The sequence below is a fragment of the Rhinolophus sinicus genome, linkage group LG07 (genome assembly GCF_036562045.2).
Source record: "Rhinolophus sinicus isolate RSC01 linkage group LG07, ASM3656204v1, whole genome shotgun sequence".
Taxonomy (NCBI): Eukaryota; Metazoa; Chordata; class Mammalia; order Chiroptera; family Rhinolophidae; genus Rhinolophus; species Rhinolophus sinicus.
In genome coordinates this window covers 108,074,304-108,102,199 of record NC_133757.1, presented here as the reverse complement: position 1 = coordinate 108,102,199, position 27,896 = coordinate 108,074,304, and the positions used below count along the sequence as shown (strand labels likewise).

General features: G+C 38.2%; 1 protein-coding gene across 4 annotated transcripts in view; it reads right to left on the bottom strand.

Moving 5' to 3' along the window:
* The window catches only part of NR3C2 (nuclear receptor subfamily 3 group C member 2), a 308,032-nt gene that overhangs the window by 140,326 nt on the left and 139,810 nt on the right, over nucleotides 1-27,896 (bottom strand). For 2 of the 4 annotated variants that reach the window (XM_074338455.1, XM_074338454.1), the window contains exon 3: nucleotides 14,149-14,300. In XM_074338455.1, the coding sequence (XP_074194556.1) occupies nucleotides 14,149-14,300 (152 nt within the window). The remainder of the gene's footprint in view (nucleotides 1-14,148; nucleotides 14,301-27,896) is intronic. The other 2 variants (XM_074338457.1, XM_074338456.1) reach the window with 1 other exon arrangement.

Here is a 27,896-nt window from a genome sequence, read left to right as displayed (position 1 = left end):
TACTAAAGGAAAAATTAATTACATGTTTTAAAAATGTTTATGAATGTCTCAACGTAATTCTTAAATATATTCTAGTAACTGTAAAACATTTAACATAGTGTTTTTTGCTTTAAAAAAATCGTTATTGAGAGTACCACAGACACAAGTATCTGAAATGACATTTTTCTTATAGTCTAGTTAGCAACTGAGGACCTTCATACAAATAAAATAAAATAAATAAATCAAATATATTAAGTACATTTAATTAAAAAATTTTAAAGGGAAAGTTATTTAAAGTATTTTATATGTAAAACCAATTACTATTGGTATTTCCACAATTATTTCTCCATCTACTGTCTTTTAAAACAGTGATTTTCATTAGTTTCTATTAATACTCTTTTAAAGTCACTATTCCTTTTTAAACTGCAATTTCAGGTCATATTGGAGAGCAAAAGCAAAAGAAAAAGCACAATTAGTACTTATATAATGGTAAGTTATGGTAAAAACAAAAAATGAAAGTCCACTCTGTTTTCCTACATAAGTAAAGAAACATACTTTTATATTATACTTCTGACATGCTTTTCTTACTACAGGAAAGACAGTTTTCTTGATTTTTCAAGTAAACATTGCTTTAATTTTTGATTTGATTTGTTTTACAAAGGGTGTGTTAATGACTCAGTACAGGTTAATTTTTGCATCTAAAATAGTTTTTCATTCCCATCCCCTCCCTGTGGGTCAGGACTATAAATGACAACTTATCTAATAAAGAAAATAACTACCAGTACTTGAAAACTCCAATTTTCTGCCTAGTAAACTGAGTTCAACAATAAGAAACTGTAAAAAGGCAAATCTTTCCTGGTTCAATTTGATTTTTCCGCAATTTGTACTGCTTCACTGAAAAAGATAAAGTTAATTCCTAAGGCTCAATATGATTATTTTTGCTTGACAGGTGACTTTCAAGATACAGGAAAAGACTGAAAACAAATGCACACTGCTTAGCATGACGTCAAGGGTGGTCTTTGGGATGCCCATGCTTTTTCGTTAATGGGAATGGATTGTGGCACACACCCATTGATAGTATATAGTGAGTACTCTACAGATGTTTGCTGAATCGGATGTATGTACCCGGTTTCTGTCCGATTCTCCACTGTGGGCACATGTGGGGCATATTCCTTTCCATTTTCAATGACTGCTTCATCCCAAGTTGGCGCTGGCCCTTGGTTCCTTGCCTCTCCATTTGTTAGCACCTGTTCCTGGCTTGATTCAGCAAGTTCTGGACCTGGTTTTTCATGTGTCTGTGACATCTGACCTTTGTCAGCATCACAGCCCTGTTTTGTGAAATGCTGATTAAATTGGGCAAATTTATTTCAATATCTGGGAGATGAAGCATAAATATTTTTAATTTTAAGTATCAACAATTATAGCAACTAACTAAAAGCTCTTCAAATAAATCAAAATCCTTATCAGATAAGTGAGGAGCACGTCTAATTTTAAAAATGGAAAGGGAAGGTTGTTTGAAGGAATTTTTATCTAATGGTATTTAATGGTATTTCTCTAACAGTTCCTCCATCTATTTGCCTTTTAAAACTGACTTTTGTTTAAGATTTCTAATTAACAGCTATTAATATTCTTCATTCTTAATCTTTTTTTTTTTTTTAAAGCAACTTCAGTTCATACTGAATAGTAAAAAACAAAACAAAACAATTAGTACTTATGTAATGCCAGCCGTATCAAGTTGCTGAGTCCGGTTCAACTGGGAAAATGCTACGATTCAGGCCAGATGAGAAACAATCAACCTGGACTAATTCTGCACTGGTTTTCCAATTGAGTCATTCACCAAGAGTTGGAGGGTTGGAGAATGCAGTGTGTTTTAGAAATCTTGGTACAGCTAATTTTAAAAAGAAAGTAAAAAGTAGTTGTGACCTTCCAAATTGTTTTAGATGTCGAAAGAGTGTGAAAACTGCCTTTGTTCTTTGTCTGATTATATTACGCAGGCAGATTAAATTTAAATACTGATTTTAAATACGCAGATGTCCCTACCATGGCCCTTTGGTACAATACTCATGAACAATACAGACCTGACTAAACCAGTGACAAGGAGGTCGAAATTCCAAGCCTGGCTTTCCTTTCATTTTTACTGTTTTTTTTTTTTTTTTTCCCAAATCAAATATTGAACAAGTACATAAGGCAGCCACAGTTTAAACAGTCCACATTTTATAGAGAACAAAGTGTACTGTTTACATTACTTCCTAAAAAGGGGAAAACTTTTTAAAATATAATGTTTGCAAAGCAATCCTTTATTGTTTCTAAAGTAGTTTAAATGTATGTGTTCTAATTGTTATCTTCCTAACTGAGAGATGAACAGAGCTGATATTTTTAAGATTTATTTTCTTAAAGGGGAAACAGACATTCAATGATCTGCTCCAAGTCTCAAAATGGGCAGGATCATTCTGGACTGCAGTGCAGGTTGTCTGACCCCAAGCCCAGCTCTTTCTACTCACACTGTCCTACTTGACATAAACGTGGTGGGAACCTATCTTGGTGATGTTTTTTATAGTTTCTTACTTGAAGATTCTCACAGTAAGTGTTCAAATTATTGGGTATTATTCAAGAAGCCTTTCCCGCAAGAATTAGTAAGTGGTGAATATGGCTTCTAAGAGGGTGGTGTGACTCTCCAAACTCAAGCCTTGTTTCTTCCTTTCAAGTTGGAAGAGAAAATAAAAAGGTAAGAAGGGATTCAGAGGGAGGAAGAAGTATTTAGTTTTTTCCCTCCAAATTAAATAGTTTTGATTCTACTGAAACAAATACAATTTAATGAACCTGTATTCACACTGCTATGTATAAGTATCAACTTATATTAAACTTCCTAACATCCTCATCCCATTCACTCCTCAGCTAATTTGTTGGGAGTGACTTTTCAATTCTTGTTGACAGTTATGATGCCCTTCTAGATTTATATTCTTTAATCTTTTGTTTTATTTCATGATTTTACCAGTAGAAAAGTAAACAAAACATTTTTGCAAAGATGTATTAGAGGTTGTCAAGTGCCAGTGATTTAATGGAGCCGTGAGCCTTGTACCTTTCTCACTCTTCCTCAGGGATCGCTCTTTGCTGTGTGGGGTATAAGAGTTCACTCTTAATTAGCAGCGCAGCACACATAGGAAAGTGATGCTTTTGAAAAGGTAACAACACAGCGAACACATTTCAAGAGAGTTTCATATAGGGCCATCCCAAGGGCAAAATGGAAACAACCTACATCGCTTATAAGAGTTGCGAGCTTCCTTTCTTGGTGCCCGCCTGCTCTTCTCTAGATGTGGATTTGGTCTCCAATCTTGAAGGGAGGTGTGTAAGTGGAAGAGAGAATGGGAGCCTGTGCACAGATGGTGATGCAATAATTTCAGGTGGTTCTGAAGCCTTCTTGCTGACTCAAGGTATCCCCTCTCCCCCAACCCCAGAACAGCAATCACTGGATGACTGAGTGAGGTGGGCCAGCATGTTCTGGAAGAGTGTGTGTGTGTGTGTGTTTTACAGGGATCTGCTTATGTTTAGAAAAATCATTATCAGCTTCTCTTTCTTCCCCATCTAAGAGGTCAAGATGGGCAGTGAACAGAGACACAGAGGAATAAGGTTAAAAGAAAAAAAATCACTACACGAGAAATGTCTGACCTTAAAGAGCACAAAATTATAGGAAAATGTTGGGGGATTTGAAACAATGGCTTTTTTTTTTCTCTACAGAATTTTTCTGTCTTCTCAGTCATTAATAGCTTCATGTGTGGCTCCCTACAGTGCCAGAAGCTGCTAAAATCATCACTTAGTACCTCGAATACGAGGAGTAACAATAGCACAAGTCTCCCTAATGATCACTACACCCAGCAGGCCTGTTCCATGGGTGCTGTGGGCCCAACACCTTCGCCAGGCTTTCAATTTCATTATGCAACTTCCCATATCCTGCACGCAACAGCTATAGCAGCCACTGACATCTGTTGCCTAAAACTAGGCCCATCTGCCTAATACCTACCTATGTAATTTCTTTATTTTAAATTTTTCAAGATATCCCCAAGTAAAAAGTAAACTTTTCCAGGATTTTCTCTGAGTTTCTTTTCCTATTTACTTGGACTGCTTTATCCCTTTTGGAGAATCGATCTCTATGGCCTCAACAGTTCTAAACTCCATTCATTGTCTCTAGTCTTAAAATGTTTTCTCCCCAGGTCCCGGTCAGAGATCTCCATCATTCCCCAACACTAATTCACCACTGGGTCCTGCCAGTTCTTCCTTCTTACCTCTCAAATCGGGTCTTCTGTTCAACTGTACCAATTCCATCCCAGGTCAGGCTTTTTTCACTTTCCATCACTCACAATCCCACCCCAGTTGTCTTCTCTTCCTCTAGGTATGCCTGCCATGAGCCACTCCACAGCAGCAAGAGACAAAGCTGTCTAAACCACTGTGTTGATTTTTCCCACTGCGAAGAGCCTTATAAAAGACTCACTATACTTAAAAGAAGGGCTGAGAATTCTCATTGCATTCTGAGGGTCTTACACAATCAGACACAAGTGTCTGTATTCAGATACGTGCACATCTTTTACATCTGGCCATGAGCCTGCTCTAGCCAGTCCAGGCTTTCACTAAACTGGGGCTGCTCATTGAGGGGACTCAGATTCAAGCCTCCATCTTCCCATTCCTTCACCACCCCTCCATTTTAATGCCTAAATGTCTCCTCATCCTCTCCATCCTCCCGGGGCTCCATCTTGTCATTGGACTGCAGTCAAGTTAGCAATGTTCATTTTCGGAGTCAAATCATTCTCGAGAGTATCAAATCATGTAGGTTGTTTGATCCTAATTACACCATGAATGCAAGTTCCATGATAGTAGCTTGTGGCTTTGGTTCCTATGGCTCATGGGTCTGTTTCTGAGCCATGGGCATCAAGCAGACAGCAAACTGCTGAAGAGTAAGTAGCTTTCAGCTTTGTATGAGGAGGCCATTCTCGCAGACTACATCTAATTTTTATCACACACAGGAAATGAAACACAGGAAGATAAAAATTTTAAATCTTTAAATTAATATCAAGATATTAAAGATGGTGATGGTAATTTTTAAGAAATATGGAGTTCATTCCTTAAGAAAAAATAGAGACTACCCAATTTCTTTCCCATTAGGGCAACAGAAAATCAAATTAGAGTTTTAACATGGAATGGCTAGGAGTTAATTATTTAGAGTATAGCAGGATAACTGTTAAATTATAATGTGCTCTTCATAAGTGTTCTAAAGTCAGAGATATCACCCTACTTTTTGATAGGTAAAAATAGTTGGGATCTGATACAACTCTGTCAGGGTGAGTATAGCTTATGTGTTAAGTACACAGAGTGAAAATGCCTAGGCTTCCTGGGTTCAAGTCCCAGTTCTGACACTTCCTTTGATCCGGGTGACCTTAGATTAGTTATTCACACCTTTATATGCCTCAGATGACTAATCTGTAACATGAGGATAGATAATAATTGTACCTGTTTCACAGGATTATTATGAGGATTAAAATGAGAATATACAATAAAGTTCTTAGCACAATGAGCACAAGATAAGTACTCACATATTTACTATTATTGCTATTAATTTTAAAGAGTTGAAGGGTCATACAATTTAGCCTTGTTAAAAAATAGTCAATGTTTTCCTTGGCACAATAATTGCTTAGCGAGTTCTGATTTAACGATATTACCTTTCAAAACACACAAAATTCTCAGATTCAAGAAAGCTGTTATGAGGAACGAGATAAAACATGGAGTACTTGGCATAGAGCCTGGCATCCAGTAACTGCTCAATAAATAGTAACTATTATTAGAGGAGTAGGTGGTTGACAAAATAAAACAATTTTTTAGCACTGTTCCTTAAGATAAACCAAACTGTTCCATTCATGCCAATGAGAAGAGTACTTTTTAAATCTCAGGTTACGCTGGGAAAGAACAGGCACATGACAATGAAAGTAGCTCATGCAAATTGTCTTATAATCCCCTAAACTAGTTTTAAGAGCACGCGTCACTGTTTAAGGGTTAGTTGCTAGAAAGCTAAGAGTCAAGTCAGGAGCCTTCTCTACAAAGGCCTCAGGGCATACTGTCTCTGCATCATCCCCATTCCTGGCTCTATATCTCTTTCTTGCTCTCATCTTCCCTTTGTCCTGTTCTTCATTTCACTCATTTTAAATTTCATTGGAACTCACAGAAAGCTGACGGCTGCTTTGGATTTTTTTCTGGCACAGGATTTGTTTGCAAACAAACCCATAAACATGGGGAATAACTTGGAAAATTACTGAGTTTCTACATTATACTCTTCAAATTTACTCCGTAGACTACACCTTAATTTAATATTTTAAGCTACAAGAAGCTCTCTTTGGATACAAATGCTAATTTACTTTTGGCCCACGTGTCCCTGCTTCAAATCACTCTAATAAAATACTTCAGAGAAACAGTGACTAAAAAGGGTGAATCTCACCCACATCTTTAAATAGTCATCAAACAATCAATCCACAAATGTTGTCTGAGCACCTGCTTCAAGTGTACCGTTATCTCTGCACTGGTCGGCAAACCAAATCCCCACGACGTGAGTGTTTGGTTGTGGGCACTGGACTGGGGAAGATTCAGTAATGACCAAAGCTTAATGATGAATCAAGACTGGAAAGTGGGGTTGAAAATTCCACAGATGCAGTAACATCTGAACTTCAACTAACTAGGAACAGCCAGACCACGTAACCAGACTTTTCTGGGGGCAACTTGGAGAAGGAAAAAGAGAAAAATTATTCACACATGTAACACACGCACACACACGAGACGTCTTAGATTCATGTTCTCTAAGGTTCCAACCTTGGCCTCTCTTTTGTCTTTCTACATACCCGCTTCTTGGGCAAACGCATCTGTTTTGATGGATGGTGATTCCGAAATCCTTATTTTTCAATCTTGTCTTGTTAACTATGCTTCAGAATCACATATCCCACTTCCTGTTAGTCACACATGAATGTCCTTTAGACATTTCAAACACAATGTCCTAAATCGAACCTCACTGCAATCTCCTTTATCCTGGCAATGCTTTTTCTCCATAGCACTTATCAACTTTCCATATGCTACATAAACAACTCATTTCTCATGTTAAGCCCTCTATTACCCCTCAATAGACTCTACACTCCACCAGGGCAGAGATCTTGGTCTATTTTGTTCACTTGCTTTTCACCCAAGATGTCCCTAAGTCTGTCTAGAATGCTGTCTGCATTTAATAAATACCGAATAAACATTTGCTGAATGGAAGAACCTTTCCTTCCATGCCCCTAGCGCTGCTCTCACTCCAGTGGTCCGAATCTTAGCAAAGGCATCAGCACGGAGCTCTGCAAAGTGTCACAGATCTTTGCTTCTTCACCTCCAACACAGCACCGCCGAGGTCACTTCCCAGAGTTTTGTTCCCTGTGTCCCCCTCTCAGTCCCACCATTGCTGGTCTAGTTCTATGCCTGGTCATCTCTTCTCCAAATGATTTAAAACAGCCACCAGAGTTGCCCCCCTTTAAGTGCGCATACCTCCCTGCAGCCAGAGAGTAAATGCAAAACTGAGTTTGCCACTTTTCTGTGTGAAAACATTCAGAGGTTCTGTTTTGCCCAACGATAGATAACTTCAGGCTCCTTAGACTCCACGACGGGACCCAACCTGCACATGTAGGCTCACCTTTCATCACCTCACACCTCGTATTTTCACAGTGGTAACATGAAATTGCTTCTGGTGCCCTTTGTAGACACCTGCCCTTATCCCCCTCAGCACTTCCAATTCTAATCTCTCAAGATTCAGTTTAGGGGTCAATTCTTTAAGAAGTCTTCCCTGACCTTCCAGGTTGGCCTAAATGGCATGGCTCGGTGTGTTGCCATAGCAACCAACTGAAGGGATATCAAAAATCTGGGCAATCATTTTCAGTGAACACTAAAGCCTTCCACTATGTAGGGAGAAAAGGAGTATTCATAAAAATCATAGATATAACCTGCTGGGTATTTGTTTAAACTCTTATGATACATAATTAGAAGCAATCAGGTTACCTGGTTTCTAAAAATTTTGATAAAGGGGGGAAAAAACACACCAAAACTTAATCTTACAGTGTTTTGTGAGAACACTGTAAGCCAGAACAGTCCTTGGTATCCTTTCTCAGACTCAGCAGTTCTGTAGCAGTGACAAGGACTTTGGTGTTCATTAGCTTCCCATACATGGCTCATGGGAACACTGAGGGCTATATCATATCGTGAGGTGCAGACATCTACCAAATACACATTAAATTATTTCCTTGCTTTATCATTTCCCTAATTGTATACTGCCACTTATACAGGGATGATTACATTTCAATTATTAGACAATACCATCCTGATTTGTGTCCATTAATTCTCCAGTTTGTGGCACAATTGTGTCATCCAGCCCCCACCTCTCCCATGGGCTCGCACTCTTGCTTCTTGTCTCCTCTTGGTCACGAGAACACAGAGCACTGATAAGGAAAACTGGGTATAAGACACAGGGAGAAACGCTTTTCTCTGGACCTGGACTGTTTACTCATTATTTTTAGAAATGCAAAGAAAACTATTAATCAACCATTACATTTTCTTAAAAACACCTTCCCCCATAGAATAATCAATCAATCATTAAAGTTTTTTTTTTAGCTATATGGTGTGAACGACACGTGAAAGGAATGAGATACACGTTCACAAGCTGGAGGCAGGTTGACTTAAAATGCTACATATTTGAGGAACCCTGAGATTAATCTACAATTCTCTCTTCTAAAACAATTTCATTGCAGGAAATAAATTTTTAAGTCTTTTACTTAAAGGGAAATGTCTGAGTGCGGAAACTGACATCCTATGATCTGACTGACCTTCCCAAGCCTACAAAGGCCTCTTTAGCCTAACAAGTCTGCCTACAAAAATATAAATCTAGTTGGCTTTAGATAATAATGAACTCTCTTCTTCTTTTACAGCCTTATAACTCTTCAGTGATTTGCGGTAGCTGTGTCTTCCAGACACCGCTTGTATACTGAGTATCCAGAAAGGAAATTAGGTTATAAAACAGTGTGCGGAACGTAGTCAACTCTATTCATTCAGGGATCACAAAGTAAAATACACATGAGAAGAAATGAATGGGAATTTACAGTTGGGGAGAGACTCAGATAGTAAAAACTCAGACTAGAATTAGAAGTTGCAGATTAGAAGTCAAAGGTCTTGCATCAATTCTGGGGGCAGTTTCACTGATAACTCACTGATGTGGGGGGATCAGTGAGTTTCACTGATAACTCACTGATGTGGGGGGAACAATAAATCACTTAAGCTTTATTGTTCTTATACAACATAGGTACATTTCACATGTACATCAAACATGTATTTGGTGGCTATTAAATATGTATGGTCTTGCTATGGAGGGTCTGGAGCGAAGACCATCCTACCCTAAAAGACACCTAACAAAGGAGCTAGAAGTCCAGTTGGTGGCTCTCAATATTTTCTCTACTACGCAACTCCCAAAGGCAGGGTTGCTCATTACGGGAGTAAATCTCAACCATCCAGTCCACATTAGAAAACGTGGTAAAGCCCCTCTAGAAAATTCTGACAGGCTCTCCATTCCCCCCACTCCCCACACACAGCCTTTGAAAACTTTGAGAACTGAGAGTTTAGGATGATCTTAACAACCTCAAAGGGCAACTCTGTGGAAAAAATAACATATTATGGGAAAAATGAAGATCTTAAGGAAAAAAGGAGGGCTTACAAATGAAGATGTAACAGATACAGTCATCGTGTTATTTATACGATCTCTCCACACAGACAGTACCAGAGAACTTAGCGTTTGTTCTTAGAAAATAATAAAGATCTAATATTTTGAATTCACGTTACAATTTATAAAATCTGTGCAAATATTTTGTTTTCATGTAATTTTTCATAGCACTATTAACATAAGTCAATACTACTTTTCATTTTTATATAGAAAGAAACAGAGGCCCAGGTAAGTTAAACGACTTGACTTAATCTCACTTGCCTTAATTAAAACTAAGTCTTCTGACCCAAATGTCAGTCCACTTTCCACCACAAGGGAGAACCCTGTTAAACACACACACACACACACACACACACACACACACACACAGAGAGAGAGAGAGAGAGAGAGAGAGAGAGAGAGAGAGAGAAACGCTTGTCCTTTTTCTTTTTCAGACAGAAAGGTTCTGACAAACCTTCAAGTCAAATAAGCAGCTCAAATTTAAAAATAAAATTATCAACTTCCATTTGTAATGTTGAATAACACAGCTCTTAAATGGTGCTACTGGAAAATAAGGTGTTCTGAGGAGACTTCTGAGTCTTGTTATATTAAATCTTTAAGAAGAAAAATATAAGCACTCATATGCATCCCATTAAACAGAAAACGAAGAACACAATTCACACTGAAAGAAATGATTTGCAGTTTCCCTACAAGCTTTAGAGTGCTGTGCTCTAGGTCATAAAGCCTTCAGCCAATACACTCAGAGCTCAGACTGTGATGTTTTTCCTCCTGTCTCCTCTCTAGTGGTCATTTCCAGTTCTGCCTTTGGTGGTGTTAGTTCTTTCGGCTGTAACCCACTCCCCTCATTTCAGCTCCCTTTTCCTGCTGCTGCTTAGAATCTCTATTTCTGTGATCTAAGGAGGAACTTAAGGTTTTCAGGGGAAACCATAAAATATAGTAAATATTCAAATATGAAAATATACAGACACGTTTGTATACGTGTATGTATATACATACACAGTCACAGACACATATACATAGTAAGGGTAGCAAATTGTGTTTTCTCAATGCTTACATCACTTCTTTTGTTATCATCAAGTAGGCATGAACAGATGATATATAGGGTAGAATTTTCCTGAACTTGAGAATTATGGAAAATAGACAAAATAGATTATGAGATTTGGAGTTGTGAGACTTTAGGTTGGATCTACCATGTTTTCCGAAAATAAGACTGGGTCTTATATTAATTTTTGCTCCAAAAGACGCATTAGGGCTTATGTTCAGGGGATGTCATCCTGAAAAATCATGCTAGGGCTTATTTTCCGGTTAGATCTTATTTTGGGGGAAACACGGTAGGTTTGGAATTATAGACTTTAATATGCATCTAGGTTTGGCTTCTGATTCTAAACAGATTAGTTGATTGGGTCTGATCCCAAACATCTTCATCTGTAAAAAGGGAATAAAAATTACATCCATATACCGTAATTTTGTAAAATTAGTGGCTCAAGTTACATAAAGTATTATCAAAATAATTGTTATTAAATCAAAAAGTTATGATACAAAAATAGTTGTATTTCTTACATATTTATTCTCTCTCTCTCTCTCTCTCTCTCTCTCTCTCTCTCTCACACACACACACACGCACACACACACAGGCTAAAACAGTAAACAGATACAAAATACAAAAACAAATAGGTCACTACTCTCATGAGGTCTATATGTAAAATTTACAGCCTTGTTTCATTCAGGTGAACACTAAAATTCTAATTCACAAATAAATAGAGAATAAACTCTATTAATAAAAGTCTTAAAAGGCACTCATTAAGTTTCATTATCGATTACTGATCAGCTTTCCAGTGAAAAAGATGTACATTTTGGCTTTTCTGTGTTTATAGTTCAGTTACAAAAATAATTATTTCCTCTGCTACTTAACACAGAAACTACTCAAAAACAAACAAAAACTTCTAGAAAAACTTTTGCTTCAGAAGCAGAGAAGGGCAGATTGTGGAAACAGTGGAAACTTGGATTCTGCTTATGAAGACTGACCCATAGATAGGGCAACACAGAGACTCCCACTGACTACGCCAAATGCCCTCCTTATATCACTTTATTTTTATATATCACCTTACTCTGTTCACTAAGTAGTGAGCCTAGGAGGGGAGTTCTTATACTGGAAGGTTCAATTGACATTAGGAAGGCATCAGAGGTAAATTTCACCTATTTATCTTCTACTGAGCTAATCATATAGCTAAGGAAAGAGAGAAAGGGTGGGAGGGAAGCCTTCAAAAATAAACCAATTTCAGTCATGTAGAAATGTATTTTTCCTTTTTATTTTATTTTTTTTAATCAGCCTTCTGGTAACAGAGCCCCCCTTTTCCTAAGAGCAATGTCCTTCCCCACGCTCAGGTGAGGGGTTCCAGTTGGCCGACTCCAGCCAGGACTAGCCTATCAGATCACTACATTCCTCCACCATAGTGATTGGTTTGGAGGTGGGGGGTGGGGCATTTGAGCCAGTTCAGTCCAAGTGAGTCAACTGGGGGCTTTAGTAAGAACGGCTGGGAACAGAAAGCCTCTTTTTGATGGTGGCCTGGTGGCTGCGTCATCACCATGAAAGAACTTGCATGAGAACAGCCAGAGCAAAGTCAAGCAATGGAGAGAATGGGACTGAGTTCTAATGACCTGGCTTAAGACCACGGCTTGCCTGAAGTTAAGCCTACACTACGACTTCCCAGTGAGGCAGGCCATGGATTTCCACTGGTACTTAAGCCACTTTGTGTTGAATTTTCTGTCACCTGTAACCAAGAGGTCCTATCAGGAGAAGGAGAAATATGGAACTCCTACTGTGTTTCCCTGAAAATAAGACTTAGTGGGGCCATCTGTTCTAATGCATCTTTCGGAGCAAAAATTAATACAAGACCTGGTATTATTATATTATATTATACCTGATCTTATATTATATTATATAATACCCGGTCTTATAGCAAAATAAGATCAGATCTTATATTAATTTTTGCTCCAAAAGACACATTAGAGCTGATGGCCTGGCTAGGTCTTATTTTCGGGGAAACACGGTATTACCAATTCAGTGCTGGGTTTGGGGACTATTAAATAATGAACAGTGTAAATAATGTAAAATCACATAATATCAATAAAATAATGCAAAATCAATCCCAGAAGCAAAGAAATAATTGGTCGGCTTTCTCATCCCAGAACTAAGGACACTTCCTTGTGGTCCCCAGCAAAACAAAGATGAAACATCAGAGCCATTTAAGCTGAAGTCTTTGAAGTAACAGCTTATCTCTCAGAAAACTGCCCTGAGAAATAAACATTCAAAAGTCTTGAGTGAAAATAAGTGTCAAATATACAATACTACTTTTACTAATAGCAAAAATTCTACACTTTGACCAATCATAGTAGTCAACATTGATAAAACCATCTGGCCTATATCTGATGTTAATTAACTGCTTGTAGGTAAGGATGAAAGAAGGCACAAATAAATTAAAAGACTTTCTCCTAAGGAAGTAAAATTATTTGGACATAAGAAAAAAACCTAGCCTAAAAGAGAAATCTCAATTTTTGACATTTAATTATCCATTTGGAAACCTTCAGCAGGAACAAAGGTAGGACTCAAACAGGGACCTGAAAGCTAAAGCAGCCATTACATGAAAATCATTCTTTGTGGAACACAACCGAAATTACAGACATGATCCTGATATTCATGTTTAAATTCATCAGAAACACATATATTTATACAGTTGACCCTTGAACAACATGGGTTGGAAATGTGTGGGTCCTCTTATATGTGGGCTTTTTCCCAAAGATACTGTAAATGTATTTTCCCTTCCTTATGATTTTCTTAATAACATTTTCTTTCCCCTAGCTTAATTATAAGAATACAGTATACAACATAAAAAATGTGTTAATTGACTGTTTTATGTCATTGCTAAGCCTTCCTGTCAACAGTAGGCTCTTAGTAGTTAAATTCTGGGAAGTCAAAGTTTTACACAGATTTTCAACTGTGTGTGGGGGGATCCATACCCCCAACCACTGTGTTGTTCAAGATTCAACTGTACAGAGATGCAGAAATGGCAGAAATGATGCACTCTGTGTGTTCTTAGGAAAAAATCTTCTTTCAAATCATGCAGATTACATCTATGATGACATAGGATTATTTTTTTTCCTAAGTCTCAGATGGAAACAAACAACAAACACAATTTTTTTATGACTGGTCAATCTCAGTTTGAAAGTTCACATTTTGCCCATTAAATATTGGCTCAGTGACAAATCTCCAGGTGCTTTTAGACATGGCATTATTACTATGTATCACTGACAGACTGCATCAAAAATATTTTTTGACTTACTTCCCAATGTTAATTGTGCAAGGAGACTACACAATAAGGAAAAAAATGTGTAAAAGGAACACCCACATGAACATTTACCTTCCACTGCTCTTTTGAAGAACACTTTGCAGCTGCCACAGGTTACTACTCCATAATGACATCCTGAAGCCTCATCCCCACACACCAAACATATTTTGGAAGGTCTTGAGGATCCAGTAGAAACACTTCGTAAAGTAGAGCTGGGGAAAGAAATCAAGATTTAACTAACTACCCTGTAATGGCACATTTGATATGCTATACAGCTCAGTTCATAATTTGTCATAAATCATGGTTCCATGAATGAATTCAGTATGTACTGGCCACATACCATGGGGTTTAGAAAGAAAATGAAGGTAAACCCTATGGACTAGTTATGGAGTAATCCTATCAAGAATTATATAGAACAAACTTTCTTCGCAGTATGAAGAAATAATACACAAGCATATGTAAACTGTTTTCTTTCTTTTCCTATTTTTGAGAAAGTTTACCAAAAGATATTATTTGCATTCTAGGTGGGCAGGGAGAAGAATCTTCTGCCTAGTCATTGAGTCATCATGAAAGTATTTTTGGCATCTAAGAGCTATTACAATGCTTCTCAACTGTCTTCACCCAGACTCAGATTATATATCTCAATTATGCCAGATAAAAAAAAAAATCTCCCCTTTCCAAAACAATCCACTAATTAAAATTAAAAACAAAAAACATCTTGCGTCTACTGCAAGCAATTTGACCCCTCCTTCCAAGCTCCTGCATTTTTTCCCATGTTACCTTATATAGGTATGTCCAAATTACTTCATTTTACTAATTTGAAGGGACACAGTCAATATATATTTTTAAAAAGCCATACTTGATAAATATCTCAGGTATCTTTCATGGTAAGCAACTGAAGGATTCAGGGTAATAGTTTTTAGGGACAAATTCAACCCTTTAAGCAACAATCTGTATGAATACCTTTTAAAAGGAATCTTCTCAAGATATATATTACTGTTTTATTGGCACATTCTGAACAAAACATTTTAAATTCTCATAAGGAATCAGTTCTGTGACAGTTTAGATGTGTACCGAGCAGGCAAAACAGCTCTTTTTCTTTTTTTCATTTGTAGTCCACAGATATTTCTTGAATATCTACCCACAGGTCTAGTGCAAAGTACTGAGGAAATAAATATAAAAAAACCCAGCCTTGGTCCTCAAAGTTAGCGGGGACGTGAACTATGATGGTAAGTGCTATGCTGTGGAGTAACATGGTGGCACTTTGTAGGTGCAGCCCTCCATACCAGAAAGGGTGGGACCAGGCTGGTCAGAAAGTACTTCTGGAAACGTGACAGAAGAACTGAATTTTGAAGCGGACTAGATGACAACCAGACCAAGAAAGAGGGCGGAGGAAGCAATAGGTACAGTGGCTCAGAGAAATGGGAACTGACGTGTTCAGAAAATGCTGGGTGGATTGTTATGTCAGAGCCTTCACCTTGTGGTCACTGCTGTTGTTTCCATGTGAAATCAGGATTTAAAGGGAAAAAAAAAAAAAATCCCTCAAAGAAAACATACCAAAAGGCTAGAATGGTTGTGTTACAGGGAGTATTTCTGTTTTTCAAATTAGCTAAAAATGTGATAATATTGCCTTTATAATTAATTTTTTTAAATATTTAACTACACTCTCACCACAAATTGATGAAGAAACAAACTACTCAGCTGCTCAGAACATTGTAGCATGACTGACTTTCTAGAAAATGACTTCTTAAATCAAGGACTGAAACAATGTTTTCCAAAGTTGTTTCTCCTTCTGAGAAAAGAGCTCTTTATTATTTTTATTAGTGTCCTTTGACTTCTTTATGGCATTCAAAACATTCCATTTCAGCACCAGTAACTTCTTCAGCATTATTAGCCAGTAAAGTCCAATCCATACTCTATCTGACTCTCTTACACTTCACTGGAAAATACAACGGCTTTGTAAACATTTAGGATACAACTTAAAATCATCATTAAAATGAAATTGTTTTTCACAACTACAAGCATACATAGGATTTGGATTTGACATTCTGTGAGCCTTACTTTTGGTCCCAGTATTTAACAGTCTCTTAAATTTAGTCTTTGGAATTCTCTTCTTCTTCTAGCCGAACTCACTTTCTTGGTGATGTCATCTAGTCTCTTGGCTTTAAATATCATCAATATAACAGGGGCGTCCAAATGTTTACCACTAGCCCAGGCCCTTCCCTGGGAATTTCAGACCCATTTATCCACATGCCCATTTGACATGTCTACTTGAGTGTCTGATATGCACCTCAAACTTCTACAATTCTGCTGATCTTCCCCGACCCTCCCACAGAATTTCTCATCTCAGTTCAAGGCAACTGTTATGGGTGGAATTGTGTTCTCCCTCAAATTACTATGTTGAAGTCCTAGCCCATCGGACCGCAGAGTATGACCTTATTTGGGAACAGGGTTATAGCAGATATAATTAGTTAAGATGAGGTAGTTCTGGAGTAGGGTGGGCCCCAATCCAACGTGACTGGTATTCGTATTAAAAGGGCAAATTGGCACACAGACACACACAGGGAGAACGCCATGTGAAGATGAAGGCAGAAATGAAGGCAGCGATGCTTTCACAAGCCAAGGAATGCCAAAGACTGCCAGCAATCTACCAGAAGCTAGAACAGAGGCATGGAACAGATTCTCCCTCACATCCCTCAGAAGAAACGAACTCAGCCAACACGTTAACCTTTGCACTTCTAGCTTCCTGAACTGTGACCCAGTACATTTCTGTCGTTTAAGCCAGCCAGTTCCGTTTGTGGTACTTTGTTACGCAGCCCTAGCAAACTAATACAGGCACTTGGACTCATCCGATTCTTTTTCTCTCACAGCACATATCCAATCTGTTAAACTCCATTCACTTTACTCTCAGAATATCTTCAGCTTCTGATCACTACCCACAACCTCCTCTGCTACTTCGCCAGTGCAAGCTGTCAATACTGCAGCCTGGAATTTTATAAAGCCTCTCCCTGTTTCTTCTTGCCCCGTTCCTTCTCCCATAGCCAGAATAATCCTTATTCACTACTTTGCTCAAAACTACCCAAGGGCTTTCCCTAAAGTCATAGTAAACGTCCAAGTCATCCCTATGACCACAGGGCCACAATCTGTCCCGAGACGTCGCTAACCTCCCTCACTTGCCTATTACACCTCAGTGACACTGGCCCCCTTGCTAGCTCTCAGGGCCTTTGCACTTGCTGGCCCGGCTTCACCTAGATTATCTACATAGCCCCCTCTTTCACCTCCTTCATGGCTTCACCCAAATGTCACTTTCTCCATCAGGACTTCTCGGATCACTCTACTAAAAATACCCCTTCCGCAGAATTCCCTATCCCTTTCTTCTTTAGTTTTCTTTATGAAACATATCTCCATGTAACGTGTCTGTGAAAACTTTAGTCTGTCTATTGTTTACCTCATCCACACAAGACAGTAAACTCGACTGGGCCCAGTATTTTCTTCTGTGTTACTCCCCACTGTGCATGGAACTGTACCTGGTATATAACAGGCATTCAAACACCTGAAAACTGGCATTTTCACAAAACCCACTACGTCATCGATTCTGAAGTCCTACTGCATTCTTTACATAAAGGGATGTGATTTGTTTTTAACTGTTTTGAGAGTGAAACGTACGCCACAGAAACAAATTATGAGAAATTGAAGAGAAAGCATAAAAAAAAAGCTGCACCGTGAAATGCAAATACATTTGTTTGATTATAAAATCAAACTAAACATGAATTATTTTTCCTTCTTATTCACTGACATCTTTCAATGACAAAAGAGCACATTTCCCTCTCTTCCGTTTCTGTGACACTGTATTGAGCTCATTCTCTTCACAATGTCCCCTCTATTTTTCAGGCTCTTATTTTCTTGATCATCAGTATAGATTTTCTTTGTGGAGTTCTCTACCTTTGACCATCTTTTTTCTTGTGTCTACACTCCCTCCCTTAATGATCTCACCCACTACCTCAGCTCAAACCGTTCTGACTTCCCCAATGTTTATATCCAGCGCCAACCTCTCCCCCATGTTCCAATTTCGTGTTGTCACTTCCTTTACATAACCTCTCTTCTCTGTTCTGTTAGCTTCTAGAAGGGCACTGCCATCTGCTAGTCACCCAGCTTCAAATCTTGTATTCCTCCTTAACTATCAAATCCAGTCAGTCACCAAGTACAGCTCGTTCTAGCCTTGCACCCTCTCACATCCCTTCTCTTCACTCCGCTGTTGATAACAGCTTCCGGCTCTTATCACCTCCTGAGGGTTCTTCCCTAAACCCCAGCCTCTCCTCCTTGCATTTCATTCTACAGTGGCTGACAGATGCATTTCCTTTAGAGTTCTGACTGTGTTACTTGCCAGCTTAGAAATCGTCAATCGTCCCCACCCAGTACTACCATATAGGACAACCTCCGTAGGACATTTAAGCCCCTCTTACTAATCAACCTTCCCCTGCAGGTCCTCTCACGCTGCCTGACTTCGTGCTCACCACCCTCCAATTTCCCTGTCAGGGTGTGAATACCACCATGTAGACAGCCCAGCACGTCCTCACCCTCCTCCCTCTCCCGGAAACCCTGTCCATCCTTCACAAGTCCCTGATGTGCTCCCAGTAGGAAGCTCCGCTCTCCTGCCTCCTGATTCATTGGAGCATTCGGTCAACGCTGCCCCTTCGGCAGTCATCGCTTTTACCGTCACATCAGTGACCTGTGCACTTATCCTAATCCCTTGAGGGCAAAAACCTTGTCCTGTGCCTCTCTGTGCTCTCTGCTGTCATTAGTGCAGTGCTGGTACTATTTACGCAATGAATGAAACTGCACTCCTAATCTCATTACAGTAGAACATAAATTTCCAAAAGGCAATTTTACAGAAGGTAAATTAATGAGGCCAAGGTTATAGGTTCAATTCTCATGCGGTTCATTTACTTTGCACAGAGGGAAAAAAATAATAATATCCAGGGACACAGACTATTCTCAAAAGCTCAGCCAGCTGTCTCACAGACATATGCATTATTAACACATAAGGCAGGCCCCAAAGCGTGGATGGGTCAGGAAGACTCCAGGCTCAACCGACACCCTATCATGTGGTTATCTTTGAATCTGAAAGATGGCACATGGTCGGGAGGTTACACATTCAGTTTTAAGAAATACATTACGCATTTATAAGGGGGGTGCGGAGAGGAAGAGGGGAGAAAGAGGGGGATCAGATCTTAAACTCACTTCGTAGACACCAAGTGTTATCAAAATACAAAAGTTGTTTAGTGATTTTTGTATGTAAGAACCCAGAGCTACAGTAGAATCTATTTAAGCATTAACAGGGGATGTGAGGCTCAAACTGTAGGGCCAGACATGCAGGGGCAAAGGGTGGGACAGAGGCTCATAAGGAGGCTGGATTCCAGTTCTGTTCTAGCTCAGACATTATCTGGTAAAACCTTGGCAAATCACCTCTTTGGGCCATGATTCTCACCATAAAAAGGTTGGCTCTCTAACACCTTTTTCGAGATATCCATTTAAGGTAAAGATGGATACAAAAGATAAATGGGACAGTCTGTCATGGCCAAGTTTTATCCAAATGGAATTGCAAGCTCAAATGAAAGACAAGGTATTATACATATAAATAAGCATTATTTAATCCAGATCAAGCTTTAAAAATCTACATGTACAAACTTATTCTTTCTGGAACAGCTAATTAGACACTTAAATTTTTTTCTTGAATCTATAAGATTGTATCTATGCTGATTTCGGGGTTAAATTCTTTGTATAAATGTATGCATTAAAATGGTATTCTAGGGGTGGCTGGTTAGCTCAGTTGATCAGAGCGGGGTGCCAGTTCGATCCCCACATGGGCCACTGTGAGCTGCACCCTCCTTAAAAAAAGAAAAAAATGGTATTTTACCCCACGAAACCATTTAATATTGGCAAGTTGTGAAAAACTATCCAAACTGGTCATTTTTAATCTTGGTAATCAAAGAAATATTGTCCACAGAAAGGAGTTTATAATCAACAGACAAGGGTAGGTCACAGGATTTTATATAAATGTGAAATTATAAAGGAGGTGAGTGAACATCCTATTTCCATTTGTAAAAACAGTGTTGCTCTCAGGGAAACACAAGTGAGATGCAACTATTTTCAGTACCCAATATAATGGTTCTAATGACCCACTGAAATATTGAAGAGATTAATCAAAGATTCATGTGGATTTTGGTTGACAATTGGGAGGGGATATACTAGCCAATCATCAAAACCACTTATTGGTTTTTTTACCCCTAAAACGGTTGGATGCTCTGGGGGAAGCAGTAAAAAGCTGTGTGAGCAAAAGTGATTTTTACTGATCAAAAAATGACTGGAGAAACTGGCTCCCTGAGAATCTATAATGCACCATGCTGTTCCAGGAATTACCATATATAAAATTAACTTTCTGCATCTTTACAACAATTACATAACAATACAGTAGTGACTGATCCACTATTCAGTGAAATTTTTCTCACGAAAGAATACTTGTCTTTTTCTTAAACTCACTCAATATGATGTAAACAAATCTATCTTTTGTACCATCACTTAATCAGATATAAGCTTCTACCATCACCTCCAGCTACTAAAAAGTTTATTTTTTTTCCCTCCTATGGAACCAATTCGAGTATTCATTCAATGACCCAGAGCAGAGTTTGAATTTGGGGGAATATAGAAACAGTCCTTCAGTAAATTTCCTTACATACTTATCTGAACATGCTGGTGTGCTTACATCATTCATTCATTAAGCTGTTCACTGAAATCTACCAAGGGCCCCGTTATTCTGGGAACTTGGATGAACAACAAAGAGAAAGCCGTGTTCTTATGGAGTTTCTACTGGAGTAGGAACAACACATCTTACCGAACTAAGCACGTGATTTCAGGTGGTGGTAAGGACTCTGAAGAAAAGGACAGACACTGGGATTGAATGAGGTGGTGGGGGACAGGATTCTCTAGATAGGCAGCCTGAGAAGGCCTTCTGGGGAGACGGAAATGACGAAGTCTCCAGCCACGTGCAGATGCCAAACACAAGGAAGAGAGAGTGTCAAGTCCCTGAAGGGATGTGACACAATCCAGAGACATTAATGAGAGCCATGTGGTTGACGTGAAGTCAACAAGAAAGAAGGGGAGATGGGAGGTGGTGGGATGTGAGGCCTAAGAAGAAGGTGGAGATGGACCACATGGGTCTCAAAGGAAAGGCTACAGTAATGAGCTAGCACGTTATTCTAAGCGCCATCAGGAGTGGTGTGAATATTGAAATGTTTTCAGCAGGAGGGTAACATGATCTGATTGACATTTAAAAATCTTACTTTGGCTGTTGCATGGAGAACGGACTGTGGAGGTGGGGGATATCGGAAGTGGGGAGACAAGCCAAGGAGTTCCTGCAGTTATCCAGGCAGGAGATGATAACGGCTTAGATTAAGCTTAAAGTAGTAAAGACAGTGAGAGATGGCTGCATTGTGGATCTTTTTTTTTCTTTTCTTTTTAAATATATAGTACCAAGAGGACTTGCAGAAAAATTAGATGGTAGTGCCATTAATTAATATGTAAGATTGGGGTGGAAGAGCAGATTGGGAATTACAGGGAGAGTGTTTTGGACCTGATAGTGGTAGAACAATATCGGTGTGGTATATTCCTATTTTTCAAAATAATGTGATAACTATAATATTAAATGATAGTCTACCCATAGGAAAACCTGGGTGCAATATATATCAGGTTTACTTAACCTTTCTGGGCTAGTTTCCTCATCTGTAAAGTAGTGATAACAAAGGTCCTACCGTGGAGGGTTGTTATAGATTAAATACTCAATACATGTAAGAGCATTTAGAACAGCATCGAACATATATTAAGTATTCTTTTTATTCTGACTATTATTAGTTAGAATATTACTGTTGAGTCTAAATTCTTAACAGTAACTGCCACATTAGTGGAATTACAGATAATTCTACTTTTCTATATTATATTTTTCTGTACCACTTCTAATTTGCATAACATTGGTAAGCAGCATGAGGAAAGGGTTTTAAAAATATACTAGGAAATAGTGGTACTACAATAGCCATAGTGTTTATTTACTGTACAGTGAGTGTTTTGTGTGCATTTGAATTTGAGCATTTCTTATAAGAATTCTAGTTCTCCTGGTGTCTGCAGTGTGTGGGTTGGGAACAGCCACATTAGCTCATTAGGATAAACAATTATTGAGACTCAAATACATACTCTTTTATATAAAGAACACAAAATCTAAGAATATAAGTTTTTGGAGAACACTCAATATAAAAAATTTCAAACATAAATCAACCTTTAACAACTGGTTTACTAAAATTCTTACCCGCACATTAAATAGACAAAAAAACAAACAAAACAAAAAAAACCCCAAAAACAAAAAACCCTTTTTGCTGACTATTTCCTTTTGTTTTGATAAGCATCTATTTTGAGTTATATATTTAACCTGAAGTATCTCAGTCTAGTTTTCCCATTATTTAAGGGGAATATCTGAGAATGATTTTTGTGGTGTATTTTCTTTCAAGGTGTTACCTTTGATGATAAGTGATCCATTAATTTTTTGAGGGATAATTCCTCACTCAATAAGGTCTGTACTTTTAAGCCACATTTCATAATGCACCAAAGGTAGGAATTAAAGAATTGGTACACATTTTACAATCTCAGCTGTATGAATACAGTTATAGCTAAAGTTACCTGATACAGAAAAACTCAAGGATATAAATAGCTTGGAAAACAGAATTTAAAGCACTGCAGTGGCTCATTAGTCTTTTCCAATTTACTGTTTTTGTTTGCTTTCACAACAGTTTATATCATTAATAATATTTATTAAATTGGCTCTGTTTAATGAGATATGTGTTTTCTACATGCTAAATTTCATTTAAATGAATGCAATTTGCTCATCAAGAACTTAAAGTTATAATTAAGAAAGCATAGCTTCTGTCCAACAGAAAAGTAGCTTGACCCAGATCTAAAAGGGAAAGGAAGGGAAGGGAAGGGAAAGGAAGGGAAGAAAAGCTAGGAATAAGAAACTGAAGCCCACATTAGTATGTGTAGAATTTCATTTTAAAAATAAGAACGTATGCAAGGAAGGCAATTAGGTAAACTTTTCTCCTTAAATATAAGCGGTGGCCAAATTAGCATTTGATCGTATGTAAAAATCTGTTTTGGAAAATAGCCAAAAACATTTAAATCTAGAATAAAATGTATTTTCTAATAAAACAGGGAACATAGTCAAATTTAGTATTAGACCCATAATGGTAATGAATTACTTAATCAAACAATTTTTTTCTAAACACTAGCTATGTAAGAATACAAAGATAACACATGGCCACTACTCTCCATGAGTTTATAATCAAGTAGGGAAGCTAAGACCTGAAGATTGGTAAATATTAAAGGCACTACTTGATAAGAGTCACCTATGGCTTAAAAATAAATCAGAATTGAAAGAGAGCCCAATAACTTGCAATTGAGCTGAAGGGAAAGCTTCATGGAGGAATGGGGCAAGGTGAAAATGAGCTGGACCCCCCCAAAAAAAGTCCAGACAATGGCAAAGACACTGGGATCCAGCACTCAATGAGCTGCCCTCCAGAGACAAGCATTGAGAATGACCCAAATGACGAAGTCTCCAACACCTATAAAGTAGTTTGAAATGATTCTAGGACAATGAGTTGAAACATCTGGTAGACAACCGAAAACGTGGCAAGGAAAATGAAGAGAGATGGGTACAAAAATCTACCATGTTAAAGCGATATAATTAAAGTGATTGATCACTACTTTTAATATATACAATACAGATAATGAAAGCAAAATGGTCCGATGAACTGGAAGAAAACTAAGGACCACTGAATGGGGCAAGCATGAAAAACACGTTCAACAAGAAACAGATTATTCTTAGAAACCAAGGAGTCTAGATTTTATTCCTAGAACAATGAACGAGCAAACCCAGTAAAAAGTTGAAATAAGGAGAAAGCAAATCATAGATGGAAATCTACAGAAAACTAACCTTTCTGCTTAGGTAGAGAAAGAACTTGCTAACAAACCTGGGCGGGGTGGTGGGGTGGAGCAGGAAGAAAGAAGCAGGAAGGCAAGATAACGCAGAGTCTTGGAATCAAAGGGAGGGAAGCATCAGTGGGAGAGACTTATGGTTTCACTAGGATGTGGTCTTCACTGACACCCTGACCTTAGCAATGGCCATTTTTATGCACATATAAGGCATATTGAAGTAAAGAGCACTCACCATCTTTTTTATTAAGGAGTTTCCATATTCAGGAAGTTGTCAGAAAACTGTGTCTGGTAGAATAATTTGAGCATATGCAGGATCTCTAAAAAGATCTAACATCAAATCATCTCCAGAAGCATTGATTGACCAATGATATGTCAATCGGTGATTGCTATGACAATGGCCACATATATGTGCTATAAAATGTCCCCACATTCTACTTTGCCTCTATAATCACAGGCACATGTGAGTGTATTCATATACCTTATAAGTTATTTAGAATCATCTGAGAAGGAATCATAAACTTATTTACATCATCAATGGGTAATTTATAAAGTATGATTTAAGGAGATGACCTCTAAATGGTTGCTTGATATATAAACGATGTTTTAAGGAGATTACCACAAAATGCTTGCTGAGTTTTTTTTAATTACAGTGACTTTGCTTTTGAAATGTAATATATATAACATATATAGTGATTTAACTTTTTCCCCTGAACATTAACTATCCTTATGTTAAGATGCAGACTTAGATGCGGACACTGATGGCATGAGACACTGAGTCCTAATGGGGTCTAGACCTAGCGGTGCACCTTGAACCTGAGTTATTTAGAAGTTACTGATTTCAGTGTGTTTTTTGTTTATCACATTTTCAAAAAGTTGATGTGAAACATGCTTCTTCGTGGTCTTCCTGGGCAACAGAATGTGGCTTCTTTCTACCAATATAATTAATGAGTCAAAGCTCCAAACAGCTTTTTCCCTGAGTGGGTTTTCTTGCATTCTAGAAATAATGACTCCCTTGCCATTGGTTCTGCCCTCTGATTTGCAAACCCAATTCAACTGTCACTGCTGCCTCGTATGACTTCTGCCTCAGATCACAGGGGCTTTTGCCTCAACTTGCATCCTCTGCTCTCCCTGCCTTATACTAAGTTTGTTCCCATAGGATAAAGGGAAACCCTTCATCATTTCAAGAATCTCCATGTAATAGGGTTTGAGAAGTCCATTTTAAAATCTATAAATTACAATGTCATAGTACTTTTGTCGACATGACACCTGCCATATTTACTTCAAATCTACCCCACATCTGACTTTGAGCTATTAAAAAACAGTACCTTAATATGAAGTTGTAAAGAATGCTTATTTTACAGGGATTAAATAAATTTGTTCTTTAACGTTTTGGTTACTGAATAATCAACGAGTTGTCATTTTAGAGAAAACAAAAACCAAAACAAAAAAATTCCCAAGTAATAAACTGATTTCCTTAGGGTGAACTCTACAAGAGTGAAATAACATTCCTGCTTTCAGGTCAGTTTAATACTCTGAAATGAACTTTCAGTAAAAAGTATATGGAACCGATCAGGAAAAAAAAAAAAAAGAACTTTCCCATTCATACATTAGCTTATAACAGGTAAAGAACAAGTCCCTTTCCAAAACATGAATGTATTTTTCAAGTCACCAAGGGCTTTCTTTATGGGAACCGACAGTGTAACTACACACACAAAACATCTGTGGGGTCCTTTTCTGCTTAAAGGTGGCCTGACTTGCATTTGGTTCCTGTCGGCAGGCATCACCGAACAGAATGGTTTTGTCAGGGCTGTACAATGCTACTCAGGCGATGGACCAGCCTCCCCGGGAAGCTCTGAAAACAAGGTGTGCATGCGCACACACACTGAAGACGAAGCACACGGATACTCAAACATGCAAAAATCTGCAGTGGCAGGATGTGCCGCCCTTCAGGTATTTTTCATAAGAATTCCCTCTGAAGAAAAAGGCAGCAGCATTAAGCAGGGGCAACCCCAGGGCACGAGACTGAGTAGGTTCAGATAGCTATTCTGCAAAGACGCTCAGAGGCGCCTTTTCTTCACCCCTGATATCCTTCAGGATGAATGAATCAATGCTGTACTGTTCCATCAACAGTTCCCCATGCTTACCTTTCAGTTCCCCACAGAGCTGCCTTTTACAATTCTCCCACTTAAGCACAGGTTAGAGGATTAAGCCGTATGTGAAACTGCTGTTCCCCAACTGTTTTTGACCTGAAAAACTGGGGATTCCTTATGGTTCCATATAACACATTTCTGGCCTCTGGCTTGAATGATAAAACCAGGGTCTGCCATAGGACAGCATTTCCAGGTCAAGAAAATGCTCATTTACTATTCTGTGGACAATAGCACTTAGGACTAAGTATCGTGGTCTCAGGCCTTCAACGCAATACATTGGAGTACTGAGGTGTCACCCCCACCCCCAGACAGCTGAGTTCCCTTCCAGTACTACATTCGCTGCCAAATGTGCCTATTATTTTTAGAATTGTAGTTGTTATATACTTTGTTCATTTTTTTCTGATCAAGTTCATGATTTTCATTTTTAACTAAAAATCTTAGTTTTTTTAAAAAAAAAATTATTTTAATAAACCGAACTATATGATATTTCCTGACTTGGCATGAACAGAACAATGAGAGAATCCTGAGTACTTTCTTTGGCTCTTTATTTTTTCTTAGGGGTTGAAGTCTGGGGCTGTTCCTTTGATTGTCTCCCTCTAAAACTATCTGAAACCTAAAGCTTCAGAAAGGCTGTTCTTTGGCTAGCTAAAATTATATACACACATACGTGCTAACACACGGCCACTGACTCAGGGCTGCTCCATGCGGCCAACCCAAAGGTACATAAAAATGCAGTAATTATTTATTCCATGAGTTATCATCTTTTTCAGGTATATTACACCCTACCTTATTCTTAAGGAAAAAATCAAGAAAAAAAAGGACCAAATACTCTGTCTCTTCTTCTCTTCTCTACCTCTTTCTCTTTTCTTCTCTGTCCCCTTCCTCCTACTGCAACCCCTCACTCATGCGCGTATATATGATGGCTTTGAGAGAAAAGTTACCATATTATCAAAAGAAGCTATATATTACCAGAGGTATGGATATTCCTTGTTAGAGCAAACATTAAAATGATTAAATATTAAATTGAAAGGACCATTTAGATATGTGTGGGTTGTTAAGAGTGGAAGAACAAAGAACTAATGAGGGCCCACCTTTTTGTCTAGCTAATTGACTTGTACCTCCTTCCTCACTGTATCTTTGTTGCTTTCCTGGTACTAAGGGATAGGAACAATTACCTCCAAATCTTTCTCCAAGCCTATAGTTTGTGTGCGACAAGCAATAAGCAGGTGCTGAAATGATTCTGTCCCTCTTTTCATTTACTCAGCACCATTCCTGAGTACCTAGCATAGGCCAGACATTGTTCTGTCTTTGACATATATCAACTAACAAAATACACTAAAATCTCTTACAATTGGAGGCCATATTCTAGTGTCAGGATGGGGGTGGGACTAGGGGTGCTGACAAATCCCTACTGGAAAGTAAAGGAATATTTATAAATATACGTGATGTATAACATATATATATACACACATGTATATAAAACAATGTTATATTATTTTCCTCACTCTTAAAAAACAAAATTCAAGCCTGCTTAAAATAACTCTTCCTCAAAGCAAGAAAAATCAAAATGAAAGTTCTAGAAGTCAATGTGATTTCTATTTTTTATAAAAAAGATGAGAATCA